General features: G+C 45.8%; 1 protein-coding gene across 2 annotated transcripts in view; it reads right to left on the bottom strand.

The window, feature by feature from the left end:
- Ptpn21 (protein tyrosine phosphatase non-receptor type 21) overlaps positions 1-6,105 on the bottom strand; it is a 56,179-nt gene extending 50,074 nt beyond the window's left edge. Inside the window, exons 1-2 of one of the 2 annotated variants that reach the window (XM_076921455.1) lie at positions 5,880-6,105; positions 2,023-2,382 (exon numbers count right to left, since the gene is read on the bottom strand). In XM_076921455.1, coding sequence (XP_076777570.1) covers positions 2,023-2,202 — 180 coding nt within the window. In that variant the 5' untranslated portion in view covers positions 2,203-2,382; positions 5,880-6,105. Of the gene's footprint in view, positions 1-2,022; positions 2,383-3,029; positions 3,206-5,879 lie in introns of those variants that run through there. The other variant, XM_076921456.1, reaches the window with a different exon arrangement.
- Positions 6,106-15,346: the final 9,241 nt, after the last annotated feature.

Genomic DNA, 15,346 nt, shown 5'->3' with positions numbered 1-15,346 from the left:
TAGGAACAGGTGTTACCCCACTCAGATGATTTCTGAAGAGTCATTTGGAAAGGTTAGGTGAGCAAGCCATCTGTTTACACATTACAGAGCAGACCTTCTGGAGCTTTCCAAACTAAAGTTTGCTAAACTTTCTAACGTGAGTGTTGTTGAATGCTGAAGCAGTGGATGACCTTTTCAAGTACAAGACATTCCCCGAAGAATTACGCCTGCTTTCTCAGTCGGTGCATGCACTCTGCTCTTCGGTTAAAAACTGGCCTCAGAGACCGACATGGGGGTTGGGGGAACAGAGATAAGTGAAGGAAATACAAAGACAGCTAAATAAATGCACATAAGGAGGACAATCATGGAGGTCCATTTCCTGGCTTGTTTTTTGCTTTGCTTTGGTTTTACTCCAATCCAGTAAATCTCTTCCAAGGCTCTCTCCTCTTCTGTTCAACACAGAGGATGTGCTGTCTCCTCTCTCCTGGCTTCAATCCACCCAGCTAGACAGAGATTCCCAAGCCTCTGTCCTTCAGCCTAAATCTCCCACCTGGCCTTCCAAAAAGCATACCTACCTCTCCATTCAGCATCTCCAGTTAGACCAAGTTGTACCAACTGGCACCTCAAACCTAGTATTTAGTTCCCAAGCTGAACCCAACTCTTTCATGTTTCCTCTCTTAATTACAGTCTCCACAATCTACTGATAACCTAAGTACCAGCCCCAAAGCCTGGCTAACTTCCCAAGCAGTTGTTTCTTTGGTCTTAAATATCCCCAGCTTCCACACCACTTCTTTCCATCAGCAAATGCAGGTGGCTGCTATTTGCACCTGAACCACTTTTTAATCATCCTCCAGAGGACTGGCTGAGGCAAAAAACCTACCTTATCTTTAGATGATCAAGGTAGGTCTAAATGCCTTTGTCACTTGGGGGAACAGTGATTTGCAGCCTGATAAAACTCTAGCCAGAGCACCGAGGTCACAGATCAGATATCACTTTGCCTAAGGAGCTTTACTTCTGCTGCCCCTCCCTCCCTATTCCTATTAGAAGCACCACACCTACCTTCTCGGTGCTCTCAACACAAGGAGAAGCTACTGGTGGCCATCTCTGAATATGTATGGTTGGCACTGACAGGTTTTCAAAGCTAAATAATCAACTGATTTTTATCTATTCCTGACTTTTTATGAACTACAATATTTATGTGGGGTTCCCAGCTGGAAATATAACATGAGTTATTTATAAGACCTGGTTTCTTTTCCTTACCTCCAGGAAAAGCCAAATGTTTCCCTTTAGGGAACCAAAATGGAGAGGGTCCCATGTTTAGAGTTCTTTTAACAGGCCTTACAAAAGATTTTAAACTCAGGACTTCCTGGGGATATTCAAGGACTCCACAACTTTGTACTTCCTAAACTGAGGCATTTCCCAGGGCACAGGTTCCTATGATTACTGTAATAGATGAGAATTGGTGCTTATGGTTCTACATGTACATTAAGTCACAACCACTGTGAGAACGGGCACCACTGTTAAAGTCTTGGTTCTGATGAAGAAACTGGGGCTCAGAGATCTCAAGTAACGTGCCTAAGGTTATAGAACTAACTGGTGAGAAAACCAAAATTCAAACTTCAGGCAGTATGACTCTTGGATTACAGAAAATAGAAAATGTATGTTATACAGATGAATAAATACATATGTGCATGCATGAAGACTGATCAGAATGCTCAGAAATTAGGATTTCATAAGTGAGAACTTGGATAACTTGCATTATAATACAAAATACTTGCACAATTGATTCTCCACAGCCTTTATGAGAGACATAGGATACAAACATGTTCAAAAGCTACACTGTAAATTCTTTTAGGAGCACCCCCATGGAGTCACACTTTTGCTCTGATCTCTTCCTTTCTGAAAGGAGGACTTTCAGGCTCATCCTGCAGTCATAGACAGGAAATACATGCTTCTGGTGTTAGGTAGACTAGGATACACAGCCGCCATGAGGTAAGGAGTGAAGACAAGCCAGAAAAACCTGCAGCCTCCTTTGAAGCTTACCTCTCTCAGCTCCAGCCGTTGGGCCACAGCTTCTAGGCTCTCCTGGCCAGTGCTCTCCACAGATAGAGTGAACTCCACAAACTCATTATTCAGCAGCTGTATCCGTGCAACCAGGCAGCTCTTGCTGGACACAGTGTAGCGCCGGGTGCGTTTCAATTTCAATCCAAATGGCAGTGGCATCTTCTCCCTTCAACAGTGGAAGGGCCCAAAGGACCAATCCAGCAGTGATGGCGCCAAGTAAAAAGCGACCCTCCCGTCAAAACAAACTCTAGTCTCCAGTTGCTCGCCCAACAGCCGCTGCTGCCATTAAAAAGCAACCGAGTCTCCAAAGACCAAGCGATGGGAGCATCCACGCCAGCGCTGAGGAAAGACGAAAATAAAAATAGGTGGAACTGAGTATAAAGAATAACTTTTGCCTCTCTGCTAGAGTAAGAAGGCGCTTACAGGAGCAGGGAGGTGGCAGGAAAGTTTATCACGAGGGCTAGGGGTGGGGCCGAGGGTCAGACCCCACCCCTTATTTACCTCACCACTAGTGATAGCAGCCCTGGCTTGTTAAGAATTAAATGAGATAATGCCCAGCAAGTCTATAGCTAACGACAAAGCATTAGTGGTCATCTTGCTAGTTTGGAGGTACGGGTTGGTTTTTTTTTTCCCCCATAGATAACTCTTTTTGAGTTTCCCAGTACTCAGGTGTCTTCAGTTACTGTGTTTGTCAAGTGCACAAGAGAACCAGTCCTTCAGGCAAATTAACTCTGAACTCCAAATAAGGAGAATAATCCCCCTCTACCTAACTTATGGCCACTGTGAGGCTCAACGGAGATGAAGTGCTTAACAAGCATTTCTAAAGTCCCTTCTGGTTCATCATTAACATCACCACAAAGATTTGTGTATAAACAAGTTATAAGCACCCTACTGATGCTAGTTCTCGAACCATATAATAGCTCTAAAAAGCGTGGTCTGAACTCCTCTCCTGAGCAGGGACACCTAAGGAAGCTGTGGGCGCTCACCTACAGAAAAGGGCGAGGCCTTAAACACCATCCTGGTTAAAGAGGCTAGGCAAGGCTGGGCAAGCCCATGAAGTCAAGGGCAGTGGGGGACCGCCACACGAGATTCTCCGAGACCCCTTCTCTGGGAGAAAAGCACAAGCGGTGTTGCCTGGCCGACTGGGAATGTCAGAAGCCCCGGAACCCTCCGCCTGCGGCAGCGTTTCCGGGCGGACGTGCTCCGAAAGGACCGGCTCCAGTGATCGGAGGAGGGAGGATTTAAAGGGGCCGGCGTTAGTACTACAGGCAGGGAAAGATTGGGCGCGCGTTTTGAGGCCATATCCACGTAACAGCACCCCCCCCCAAAAAAAAAAAAAAAAAAACACTACTTTTTAAACATGCTTGTTGATAGTAACTTCTGCGGTGAATGAACTAGGGGTGAGCAACAACTCGGGATGTATGTCAACTAGAAATATTTTCTCCTAAACAATTTAACAAAAATCTCAGCTATTTCCATCCCTCACACTGCCGTCACTCTCACCTCCGCCCCTTCCTCCGAGGATAAATCGTTTAGCAAGGCTGGATCCTAGCCGATTACCTATTTGGGTGCGAGACTGCGCGATGGGACAATCCGTCCCTAAGCCTCACAGGACAAACCGAACGCAGGCCTCAACAGAAACAGCTTTCTTGGTTTCACGCTAATGAGGACCTAACTATTTTGTATGCCCCTGGCTTTCTCCATCACTCCCAGTATTCCTTTCTGTCCTGCTCACCAGCTGAAACTCAACCACAGAGGTCATCCGCACCCGGCCTGCGGAATGGCTGAGCTAGAAAATGAGGTTTAGCTGTGACCCTAGACTGCCAAACTTAACGTCTTGGGATTCCATTCCACAAATACGCTCTGCCTCTCTGAGCCCAAGGTAGAGTAAGGAGCATCTTGAGGAAATCTAAGACGAACCCTAAGCCGTCTCTGTCCTTAAGGAGATTGCAGGCATCTATAATTATATTCAAAGCTCTATCACTAATAGGGACATGGTCAAGGTTCCTAAAATTTTTGTTTATGTTTTCCTTTTTGGAGCTCTCTGGTGAAGAGCTCCCCTTCTCTTTCCAGAAAGACGAGTTTAAAAAACTTGGGGCTGTAGAAGGCCAGGGTGAACAAAAGGGGAAACCTACAGCAATATGTTAGTTATTGTTGAACACCTTACTTGGGTAAAAGCACTATTCCATAGAAGGAATTGGAGGTGGGCGCGGGGGAGGGGGGGGAGGAATACTATAATAAGATAGAGTCTCTGTCTGCAATATTTTTCACTATTCTTTGCTGTTTCCAGAATATGAACAATGGAGCAAAAAATGAAAAAAAATCAAGAAAGTGAAAATACTTTTAAAAACTTAAACTTTCATCCAGAAGATACACTAACAGTGCTTCTCCAGACCTAAACTACCACGACAAAAGTGTAGTATGCAAAGTATTATCTCATAAACTTGTAGATTTCAGTCTTCAAATTGTGGAGACTGAAACATTAACATATATTTTTAAAAGTTTCATATGTCCAAAGGGAAGACATCTGACTTATATACTGTCAAATGTGATAATTTCTTCACCATGAAGATGAAACCATGCCTTCAACACAGTATACTACACAATAAAACTTAATTAACTTAAGTTCTGATTAGGCAAACGCAAATTTCCAGTTGTCAATGAAATTTGGAATGTTTTACAGCATTGGGGAGGAGGAAAAGCCAATGTTTTCTCTTTTATTTTGGCAACTGTTATAATTTGATTGTTATATTTCTATGCATTTTTCCTAAGAATGTCTGGTTTCTTGATTATTCATATAAAACAGACTGTGGCAAAACTACTTAATAACTTAAAATTTTGTTTGATTAATGTCTTAATGATGTCATAAACTATGTTTGCATATTGTAGCCAAAAGGTAGAAATTTAAAGTACTCTGGAGAGGGTTGATTTAGGGGCTAAAAATGAAATAGGCTATAAATAGCCTTTAAAAGAGAAAAACAGGTAAAAACCATTCCATTATAGAATAAGAAAAGATGCATATTAAATTCTGCTTCACGAGTTTACAAAAGGTGGTCTGCACTGTTAGCGAGTCCATTTTCATTTTCTTAGCCATATCCCCTTCCAAAGGTTTCTCAAATTTACTATATAAAACTTACTCTGAGTCTCACCAGGCACCGCACCTCAAGTACACTCACCCCATGTTCATGGAACTTTGCCACTATTCCTTTAATATTAAATGATCACTAAAAAGAGTGTCAACATTTGGGCATTGATAATCTATAATTAAATGGCCTACAAACAACTATTTTTAGTGTGAAACTATTGTCCAAAACTAAGAAAGAAAGAAAAAGGAAAACATCGGTCAGTAACTATTAGACATACTGAAGTGGTCCCTTTGGAGCTCATAAAGATTCAGAACGTGTTTGCTAACATTCTCTATTATCATAAGGCTTTCTCGGCCGCGGGGGCTGGGGATGGGACAAGTATGCTCAGAGCAGCCAATATAAACAGGGTTTGCAGAAATCACAAGTCGGAATTTGCAGATCCAAGAATTCTTTCTCCAGGAGTAAAGAAGTTTTGCTCCAAAACCGAAACAAGGAGTTGCCAAGCAGACCTTCCTTTATGCCCCTTGTTGCCAAAGTTATACAGCAACCTTCATACTCCACATATTCTGAGAGGCACAAATATGCCCAAGATTTCAAACCCTGATCCAGCATTAAGCCGCAGCCATCCGCGGAGGAGTCCGGAATAGAAGTTTCAGACTCTTTTTAGAAATGACTAGGAGATCAGAGCGAGCCTGCCAAGGGAAGCCTTCGCTCTTTGTTACGCCCCTGCCCGAGTCCCCCGCGCCTCACCTGCTCCGGCTCCCGCCGGGTCCCCGCCGCGCTCCGGCTCTGCGTCCCGCCTCCCAGGGCTCCGCGCGGCCGCCGCAGCCGCTGCCACTCGCCCGCCCGCCCGCTCCGCAACCCCGGGCCGCGCGCCGACCGCACTCCTCGCCCGCACTGGTCCGGGCGGCGGCGGCACTCGCTGGGGGAGCTCAGGGGCCCGGGACGGAGCTGCGGGGCCCGCGTCCCTCCCCTTGGGCCGGGCGCGCGGATCCGGGGAGGCGGCGGCTCGTGACCTCAGAGAGTTGGAATGCGGGCGGCAGGGCGCGGGGGAGGCCGGACAGCTGCGGCCGGCCGCCGGGGAGGGGGCGCGCCGCTGCTGTTTTTAATCGTGTGACCAGTTATTTTAAGTTTCCAAATAAAGCAGAGCTTTGAAGAAGGGAAAAAAAGGAGGTGAAGGGGAGGTTATTTTGAGTCCAGGTAGAAAGGACTCGGTTGCATTATTAAGTGGTGGTCTGTAAAGTAACTGGGGTTACCGGAGAGCTCTTGGGCATTGCTGGAGACAGTTCAAGACTTCCTACACGCCCCACCCCACCCCCTTTAAGTGACTGCTCCTCCAGTCAAACACACACTGATCCTCTGTAGTAAGTCTGAACTTTTGGAGAGAAGTGGAAAGTTGACTGACCCAAATGGGCAGCGGGCTGGAGGTGCTGCTCCCCAGAATCATTCTATTGGGAGCAGAGGGCACACCCGAGATAAGAGTTCTAGAGATAAGGATGACCAGGGAAGCCATTCTAGATCTCCCCTAAATGTCTGATAGCTCAGTTTTACCTTGGGAAAGCACTGGGAAGGACTACTGTCAAGAGGTAACCATGGAAGTAGCTCAGAGAGAACTGAGGAGTTGCCCTGGCCGGACTCCTCCTCGGGGGACATGGTCCTTCAGGGAGAGCTGTATGCATACTCAGTGCAGAATAAAGCTATTAAGGATGTAGGCTCTGTGGTCAGATTGTTAGATCCAAACCCCAGCTCCAACTCTTACTGGCAAATTCCTTACTCTCTGTGTACTTGCCTCCTCTCCTATAAGCTGGGAATGAAGATCACTATCCAGTAAACGTGAGTAAAATAATATATGAAAGGTTTCATTGCATTCTAGGCCCCGCCACTGGTGCTTATTATTATATTGTGTTCTTGCTAACCCTCATCGTGTGCACCTGGCTTCATCTCCTCGGTGTTCCTTCCCTTTGCGCTGCTCCCATGGTTACCTCTCCCTCGGGTTTGTCAATCCTTCTCAGGGATCGCCCAAGGTGAAATTGAGCGACTAGACCTCTATGAGGCTCTAGAATGCCTCTTTGGCCACCCTTATTGCTCTCTTCTCTCCAGCTTCTTGCCCTCTGCCCCCATCAAAGAGGGGGCAGCGCCGCCAGACCCCTTTCCATTTATATCAACCCTCCATGCCTCAATCCAGGGCTCTACTTCGAAGACAGACAAAAAAAAAAAAAAAAAAAGTTCTAGCCACCCTGTGGCTGCCACACTTGGCAGGAATATTATAAATTGTTTCGTGGAGGCTTCATTTATACCTCTTAGAATTCCGAGGGCAGTACTGGGCAGACAGTAGGCACTAAATAAAAACGTGTTAATTGAATCGGGAAGAAAATGAAAGAATTTTAAAAATAGAAAATGATCATAAAACCCAAGTGGTGCTTTAGACAACCGAGTTGAACTTCTTCACAGCCTCCAGATGTCATTTACCAACCATGCACTTAAGCTCTATATTCCCTCAGTCATGTTAATTTGGCAGAAACATCCCCATGGCAAGGCATGAGGACAAATTATTAGTCATGAGCTCTTGGCGAACATTTCCTACAAAAGGGGGTGAGGTGATTTATATGGTTTAACCCCAACATTTACAACAAGATTGTTAAGTGGAAGTCTTCCCACTCTGCCTGCTAGACACCCAGCTTTTCTGGAGATGGTTATTTGATTCCTATGTATCTTTACAGAGACAGACTATTATGCACACAGCTGCACAGTGCACATGCCTATATCTTATTACCCAGAAAGTGGTGCGTCATACATGCTTCTACAATGGAAGGTAACTCTTATTGAATTATACAAATACAATTTATAAAGAGTGGTAGAGAGATGACTCAGCAGGTAAGGGCAAGTGCTATTCTTGCAGAGGACCTGTTTCAGTTCCTAGCTCCCATTTTAGGTGGCTCACAACCACCGGTAATGCCAGCTCCAAAAGGGACCTGACACCTCTGGGGTCTGCCTGTCCCTGCACTGTGTGTACATACCCTCCTCTCCCACATACATATATACACGGAGTTAAACATAAGTCTTCAACAAACTGTAGAAAGAAAGCTCTGACCTAAAATGATAATAGACGAAGTGACAGGCAGGAAGGACACGGGTTTGGGTGGTCCACCGATGAGTTTTTAAAGATCTATTTTTATGCCTGTTTGTGTGTGGGCAGGTATGTGCACATGAGTACAAATGTCTTTGGGGGCTGGAAAAAGACACTGGATGCCCCAGAACTAGAGTTGCAGCCCAGTCTGGGTGCTGGGAACCCATCATGGTTCCTTTGCAGAAGCAGTGCACACTACCACAGCCATCCCTCCGGCTCCTCAAACAGTATCTTCTTCTTAGGACTTAAGTTAATCCGCTTCGGTATCTTGACAACTACCCTTCATATCCTACAATATACATTACCGTTTACTGTAAAGAGTCCTGACTGAAGGAATTGCTTCATCCTACAAAGACAATGCTGTCTAGGAGACAGGGTGAAGATTAGAACCATCCAGTATGAGGTCTGGAGGCTGGAGAGACGGCTCAGTGGTTAAGAGCACTTTGTTGCTCTAATAGAGGACCATTCCAGACAATTACGTGTTGGCTCACAGTTATTTGTAACCATAGTTACAGGGGACCCAACAGGTGAAATCACCTTCACACCTGGAGTCTTCATCTTTGCAGTAGGCCTGAGATCTCCACAAGTTTAGGAATGATGATTTTTGATCAGTTCTCCTGGACCTCATGGAAATGAGATTACAACAATGGTGTCATCCTCATAGCAAGAGTGACTGATGTAATTTCCAGTACATAAAGGTTCTTTTAAAACATTTTTTAATCTATGATTATTGGTGGCGGTGGGGGGGGGGGGTGCCATGTTGCAAGTGTGAATGTAGGAGGACAACTGTTTGGAGTTGGTTCGCTCCTTTCACCTTTGCTTGGGTTCCAGAGACTGAATTCTGGTATCCAGATGTGCATCACTGGAGACAAATGCTTTTACCCCCAGGTTCCCAGTATATAGAGATTCTAATCAAAAGGCAGACATGCCACTTGATAGTCAGTACTGAAGAAAGACATCTATTCACTCTATATGTGTTAGAAGCCAGGAGTTGCACGGAAAAAGATGAGAAGCATGCCCCTGCCCTCTCAGGGACTCATCTTGTGAACAATAGGTGAAGATATGATTTTAGGTAAGAAAGGAAATTTACGCAAAGTTATAACCCAAATGGATTGATAATGCCTAGTTAATCATTGTGAGAACCCTCTGTTTGAATCTGGAAAGATAAATACAAGGTCACTAAATACTGGTGTAAAAGAAAAGCATTCCAGGCTTGGAAAAAACCACCACCTCTAGCCTTCCACAGAGACTGGTAACACACACACACACACACACACACACACACACACGGGCAGGGCATAAAAGCCAACTGAAACGTAGTCCTGGGGGAGGCTGGAGACACAGGGGCTCCCATTGTTAGGAGAACTTAGAGCTTTGTAGAGCTGGGGTTGGCACTCAGGCCCTGCTGACTTCATGACCAATGTTCTTTCTCAGTTCTCTCCTCTATTTGGAAGATAGCCAAGAACCCTCTTAGCTGGCACTGTAGTTCATTGTGATCTGGCTCTCATACTATCCCTTAGAAGAAAAATATGCCGTTTGTCATGGGGCACTTTATTCTTTTGTAAGACTAATACTTCCAGCTCTTCAAGGATGTGTATTGTGAAGCTGCATCTTACAGAAAAGTACCCTGAACAGCCTCCAACCCGTAAGTGCCATTGGCTTAGTGGGGGTACTCTATGACTCAGACTCCTCTTCATCTGAGATGTGAATGTGTTTGAGTTCTCAAATAGCCTGCACGTCCCTGTTCCAGAATTATAAGCTGCTTGTCTAAAAGAGAACCATGTTTTCAATACTTTTAAATAAATTCCTTGTTATGAATTAAAAAAAAAAAAAAAAAAAAAGGGATCTTGCTAGGTAGCCATGCTGGCCTTAAATTCATGATGCTCCTACCCTAGCTTCCCAAGGACCCACAGACACTTGCCACAGTACCTGACTCTGAGTGAGTGTGTGCGTGTGTGCATGTGTGTGTGTATGTAGACCAGAAGTGGGTGTTGATGTCTTCAATTGCTCTCCATCTTATTTCTGAGGCAGGGCCTCTCACTGGACCTAGAGTTGCTGATTTGCCTAGAGTAGCTAGCTGACCAGCAAGCCTTGTGTATCCTCCTATCTCCAGTCCCCCAGTTCTGGGATTACAGGCACAAAACATCATGACTGGCTTCCTCATGTGAGTGCTAGGATTATTCAGGTCGTTATGAACAAACTTTTCTGACTGAGCCGTCTCTGCAGGCCTCTGAATATCTTTTAATGAAAATGCTCCTGGCTCTTTTTTTATACAAGATTTTTCCAGTAGTAACTAAATTGTTGAATGCCAATCTGATTAAGGCACAATAATGGTAAGACATGTTCCTGTTCCTGGCTATGGAGTGGTAGGTAAAAGAGTAGGAAAGAAAAAAAACTTACCTGGTTTTTGAACTGTGTGATGAGCACAGAGACTTGGGCCTGCTCATCTGTGTGCTCCGGCTCCAAACGCAGTGTCTGGCTCAGTGCAGGCATTTAATTTTTAATCAACAGACATAAAGCTGTTGTGAGCAGGCACAGCTCGAAACGCTTTGCAAATATTAACTTACCTCAACCTTATAAGAACTTTTTGAAGGGGAAAACTGTCATATCTGTGCTACAGATGAGGAAACTGAGGCACAAAGAAAAGAAGCCCTTTGCCTAAGGTCTCAGAGAGTGGCAGAGCTGTACCCCAGCCCAGACATCCTGACTCCAGAGTCCCTGCTCTCTGTCACCTGCCCCTTCATGTCTCATTGATGTTTCATGACTCTGTGGTCACTGAATTTACCCAGGAGAAATGCTTTCAGAAATCAACTCTTTGATTTCTTTTAACCTACAGGTATTTGATGAATGTTTATTGTGTGCCTACCATCCTGAAAGAACTTCTGTAGAGATATAAAAGACACATGGCACTCAGTCTATCATTTTTGCTAGGGAGGATGAGCATATAACTGATCATCACAGTAGAAACCCCGAGGTATCATATTCATTCTCTTACAGATATCGGAAGAATTGGCACTGGTCAAGGGGCCTATGGCAGCCAGATCCAGGGTGGCTCTGTGATTTCTACTCTTCTGTAATCTCTGGGACTGTAGATTACTTCACCTAATGGATATGGTGAAGACAAGAGATTATAGAGATATAAAAAAGGTCCAAATTCACTTAAGCCCAACTGAATGAGACAAAAATCCTTAACAGAGAAACCAAGGTGTGCTGGGGGGGGCGGGGGAGGGAACATCTTTATCCTTACTAAATTAAGAGAGCAGCCATAGCCTGTTGTGGTGGCACACGCCGGTAGGATTTGCTGAAGAGAGCAGCCATATTGGTGAGGCTCTTGGCATGGAACCAAGAGCCATCTTCCAGGACAAGAACACAGCTTCAAGACCATAGCTGGCCAAAAAAAAAAAAAAAAAAAAAAAAAAGATGGAGCCTTTGCTCATGAAGATCCCAGGAAATCATTTTCTGCTAATGCGCCTGGAATGAAATTCTTCCTCAGTTAAGCAAGTTCCAGATGAAAATTCAGCCTGTCTACCACCTCTGCTGAGGCCTGCTGAGACTCTGAGCTTAGACCCAAGCAAGCTGTGCTTCCATAGCTAATTGATGGGACCCGCAAGACAAGAAACATGTCTGTCCTAAACTGCTAAACCTGTGGCCTCTGGTTACGCACCAAGAGCTGACTAGTAGAAACTAATTCGTAAGAAGCTAGGCATAATCCCCCCCTTCCTTGTCCCTTGGGACAGGGAAGCAAGTGAGAAGGTTGGCCTCGGGATTATGAGAGAGGGACAACTGGCCATGTCCCTCACCAGCTGAAACACGAGGGAGAGGAGGGAGAGCTGGCCCTGTACCTCTCCTGGACAGCAGGTAGAGCTGGCCCTGGATGTGGGTGTTGCTGGTGAGCCAGCCTCAATAGCATGAGAGCATGAGAGCCTGCCGGCTGACCAGCTCAGATACCTCTCAGGCCCAGATCCTGTGTCGCGAACCCCCCACGCTTGGGCACCAAACTGTTGTGCTTACTGGAGCCCGATGTTGGACGCCAAACTGTTGCAGCCCGTATTGCCCGTTCCGGTCCGAGGGTCAGGGTCTAGCGAGAGAGAGAGTGGGGATAAAGGGGAAGAGACGCGAAGAATGGAGACAAGACAGAGATTCTGATCAAGTCTCTTTTATTGAAGGGAATTCGGAGCTATTTATAGGCTTTTGCCACGTGCCTTGTAGGCGCGTGGATACCACGTGCCTTGTAGGTGTTGATATGACGTAAGCCTTACAGGCATCTATAGCGTGGACAGCACGTGTACCGCAATGCCTTGCAGACGTGGATAGCACGTGTGCCTTACAGGCATGTATGGCGTAGACAGCACGTGGACAGCACGTGAACTGCATTGCCTTGCAGGCGTGACTACCACGTGTACCTTGCAGCTGGGGGCAGTAAACAGCAACACAAAATATGTGGGATATCAGAGTGTGTTTTAGCTGTTGTAGGCTATTGAAAACCAAATCTTTTGTCAGGGTATATGGTTCCAGATGGCTGCAAAGTTGATCTAGCCACTTTCTGCTAAAGTCGGCTCCCAACAATCCTGAGCTTTGAATTGTCTGGCTCCAACACCTACCCCATCAGTGAACTGCTGGAGTGCATGAAGAACTAGTCCTACAGATCCAAAACTACAGTCTCCACGACCCAAGGCAACAACAGGAGATCTGAGAGGACTCCAGGTGAGGTTCCAGTATTGGCAGAGTAGCTAAACCAAGGAGTTATTCCAATGAACATTTGCAAGCAAAGATGTGTAAACAAAAGGGATTACTGTGGGACACATTACAGCTTCTACAAATAGAAGGTTTTTTTTCTCTCTGTTTGGGGGAGGTTGCAAGGGTGGAAGGCAGATATGAGGGGATGAGGAGAGGGAGTGTATGATGTGAAATTCACAAAGAACCAATGAAGTTTGTTCGTTTTTAAAGAAGATTATGGGCATAGTTGGTGCATGCCTGCAATCCCAGCACCGCAGAGGCTGAGGCAGGAGGAACAGGAATCTGAGTCCTGCCACAAAGCTAACACCAAATCCAAAACATACTCCAAACCACTCAGAGACGTGGAGGAATGTGGGGAGAATGGAAACCTTTCTGGATGTCTATTCTGGAAAAGGATTCTTCCATGTTTCTCATGGTCAGGAGCAGGGAGAATTAAAGAAACCTAGTGTAGAAATAAATTTGAATTGTAGATGATAAAGATGAATTTTAAACTGATAATGCTGAATTCAGAAGAAATAGTTACCTAAATTTTGGGAGTGGGTTTCAGGTGAGAGAGAACATGGAGGAGATGGGAGAGTTGGTCATTGTTAGCGGAGAGATGACAACATGAAGCAAGATGGGGGTTGACCTCCTTGTCTCTACGAGAGTGTTGACTATGCTAAAGGACTTTCAGATCTGTTAAAAATCACTGTGAGGGACAAGTTCTTTCAGTTTGTATTGTGAGCACGACTTCCGATGCTCATTTTCCTATAAACCAGCAAAGCTGTTAGGGTTTGAACAATCTGAACACTTATTAGCAGCCGCTGAACTCTCCTTTGCTGCCCTGGATGCCTTAAATGAAGGAGTCTAGCAAACATCCAGACTGCTCTTAGACCAGCACCGACAGTCCTGAGTATCCCACAGACACCTCGAAACAACTACACAAAGACTGCAGTCGCTCTGATCACCCCAGCTCCTGAATGCTCAGCTCCAACAAGGGCTGTTGGAAAGGTTTTGTACCTGATCGTTTGTGATCCCGAGCCTTGAAGAACTTCAAACAAACCTGCAATTATTTCTTTCTAGGCCAGAGGGCGAGCTCTTCTCCTTATGTCTAGCAGAGAGATAGCTTAATTGATGCTAAAAGGCAAAGCTTTGATTAGTCCAACATATGGCTGGGCTTGGCCAAAACAAATAGCTGTGATTAATCCAAACATCCCATTTTGAGCTATATAAGCAGACAACAGTCTGGCCTGGGGGATACTTTTGGCAGCAGCTTCCCCTATGGTTACATCAGCAGGCTTAACAAGAGGCTTGTCTCAAGCTCTCTTTAATGACCCACTTTCAGCTGTGTGGACCCAAAGAGAGGCAGCAGATAGAAGAGGGAGGGAGCTGTTCAAGGGTGTGGGGGGAAGGTAAGAAGCCGAGAGGAGCAACAAGAGGCTCAGAGCCCAAGAGTAAAAAGCAGTGAAGTGCTGGAGAACAGAACCTGCAGACCCCAGTCACAAGAATTTGAGAGAACTGTCAAGTCTTCAAAGCCAAGTGTGCTAGGCACCTGACTGAGAGCTCTATCACTGGCTGCCACCATGACCTGAGAAATCCCAATGCCTAGGACTTGTAGGAAGCTGCAATCCCAGCTGGGACGGAGAGCTGCAAGCCCATCTTCTAGGCCCAAGGAGCTCTAAGATATTCAGGACTGAGACCCAATATCCGAGGCTTGCGCACCAACTCTAACACTAGAGGGCCCCACTTCTCAGTCACGCTGGCAACACTACAGGGTGTTGTTAACACTACAGGGTGACACCTGCCACTCTTGTTACCTGCAGCTGGCAGCCCTCAGGAGGCTGAGGCGGGCGGATCACTGGCTCCAAGGCCAGCCTGAGTTTCAGAGCAAGTTCCAGGACAGCCAGGGCTACACAGTGAAACCATGTCTTGAAAACCAAAACCAAACCAAAACAAAACAAATATCCCTCTAGAATTAAAGTAAGGTCATGCTGCATAGGTTTTGAATATTGCCCCTCCACCTCACTAAGTGTAATAATAGTACATCTTCTAGAAAATAATCTCTTTTTTTGTCATTTGATAATATATATCAGCACCATAGTGATACTTGTGGTTAGATTTGAACTCAGATCAAGGCCCATGATATTTGAGCTATACATTACTTCATCCTGACTACCTGCAGACTAAAATTCGCAAATGAGAAACCATGAAAGGGAAGAGGGAAGGCTCCCAAAGCTTAGTAAGGGAAAGGTGAAACCAGGTAACCCGCAGGCCATTGTCCTCTGCGCGACCAGCAGTGGTCGCCAGAGCACAGGTTCCGGACCCCACCCCCTGTCCAGGACGTGCGCGCGCGCGCATGCGCCTGCCCAGACGC

The sequence above is a fragment of the Arvicanthis niloticus genome, chromosome 23, assembly GCF_011762505.2.
Source record: "Arvicanthis niloticus isolate mArvNil1 chromosome 23, mArvNil1.pat.X, whole genome shotgun sequence".
NCBI classification, from domain to species: Eukaryota; Metazoa; Chordata; class Mammalia; order Rodentia; family Muridae; genus Arvicanthis; species Arvicanthis niloticus.
This window is presented reverse-complemented; position numbering and strand designations above follow the sequence as displayed.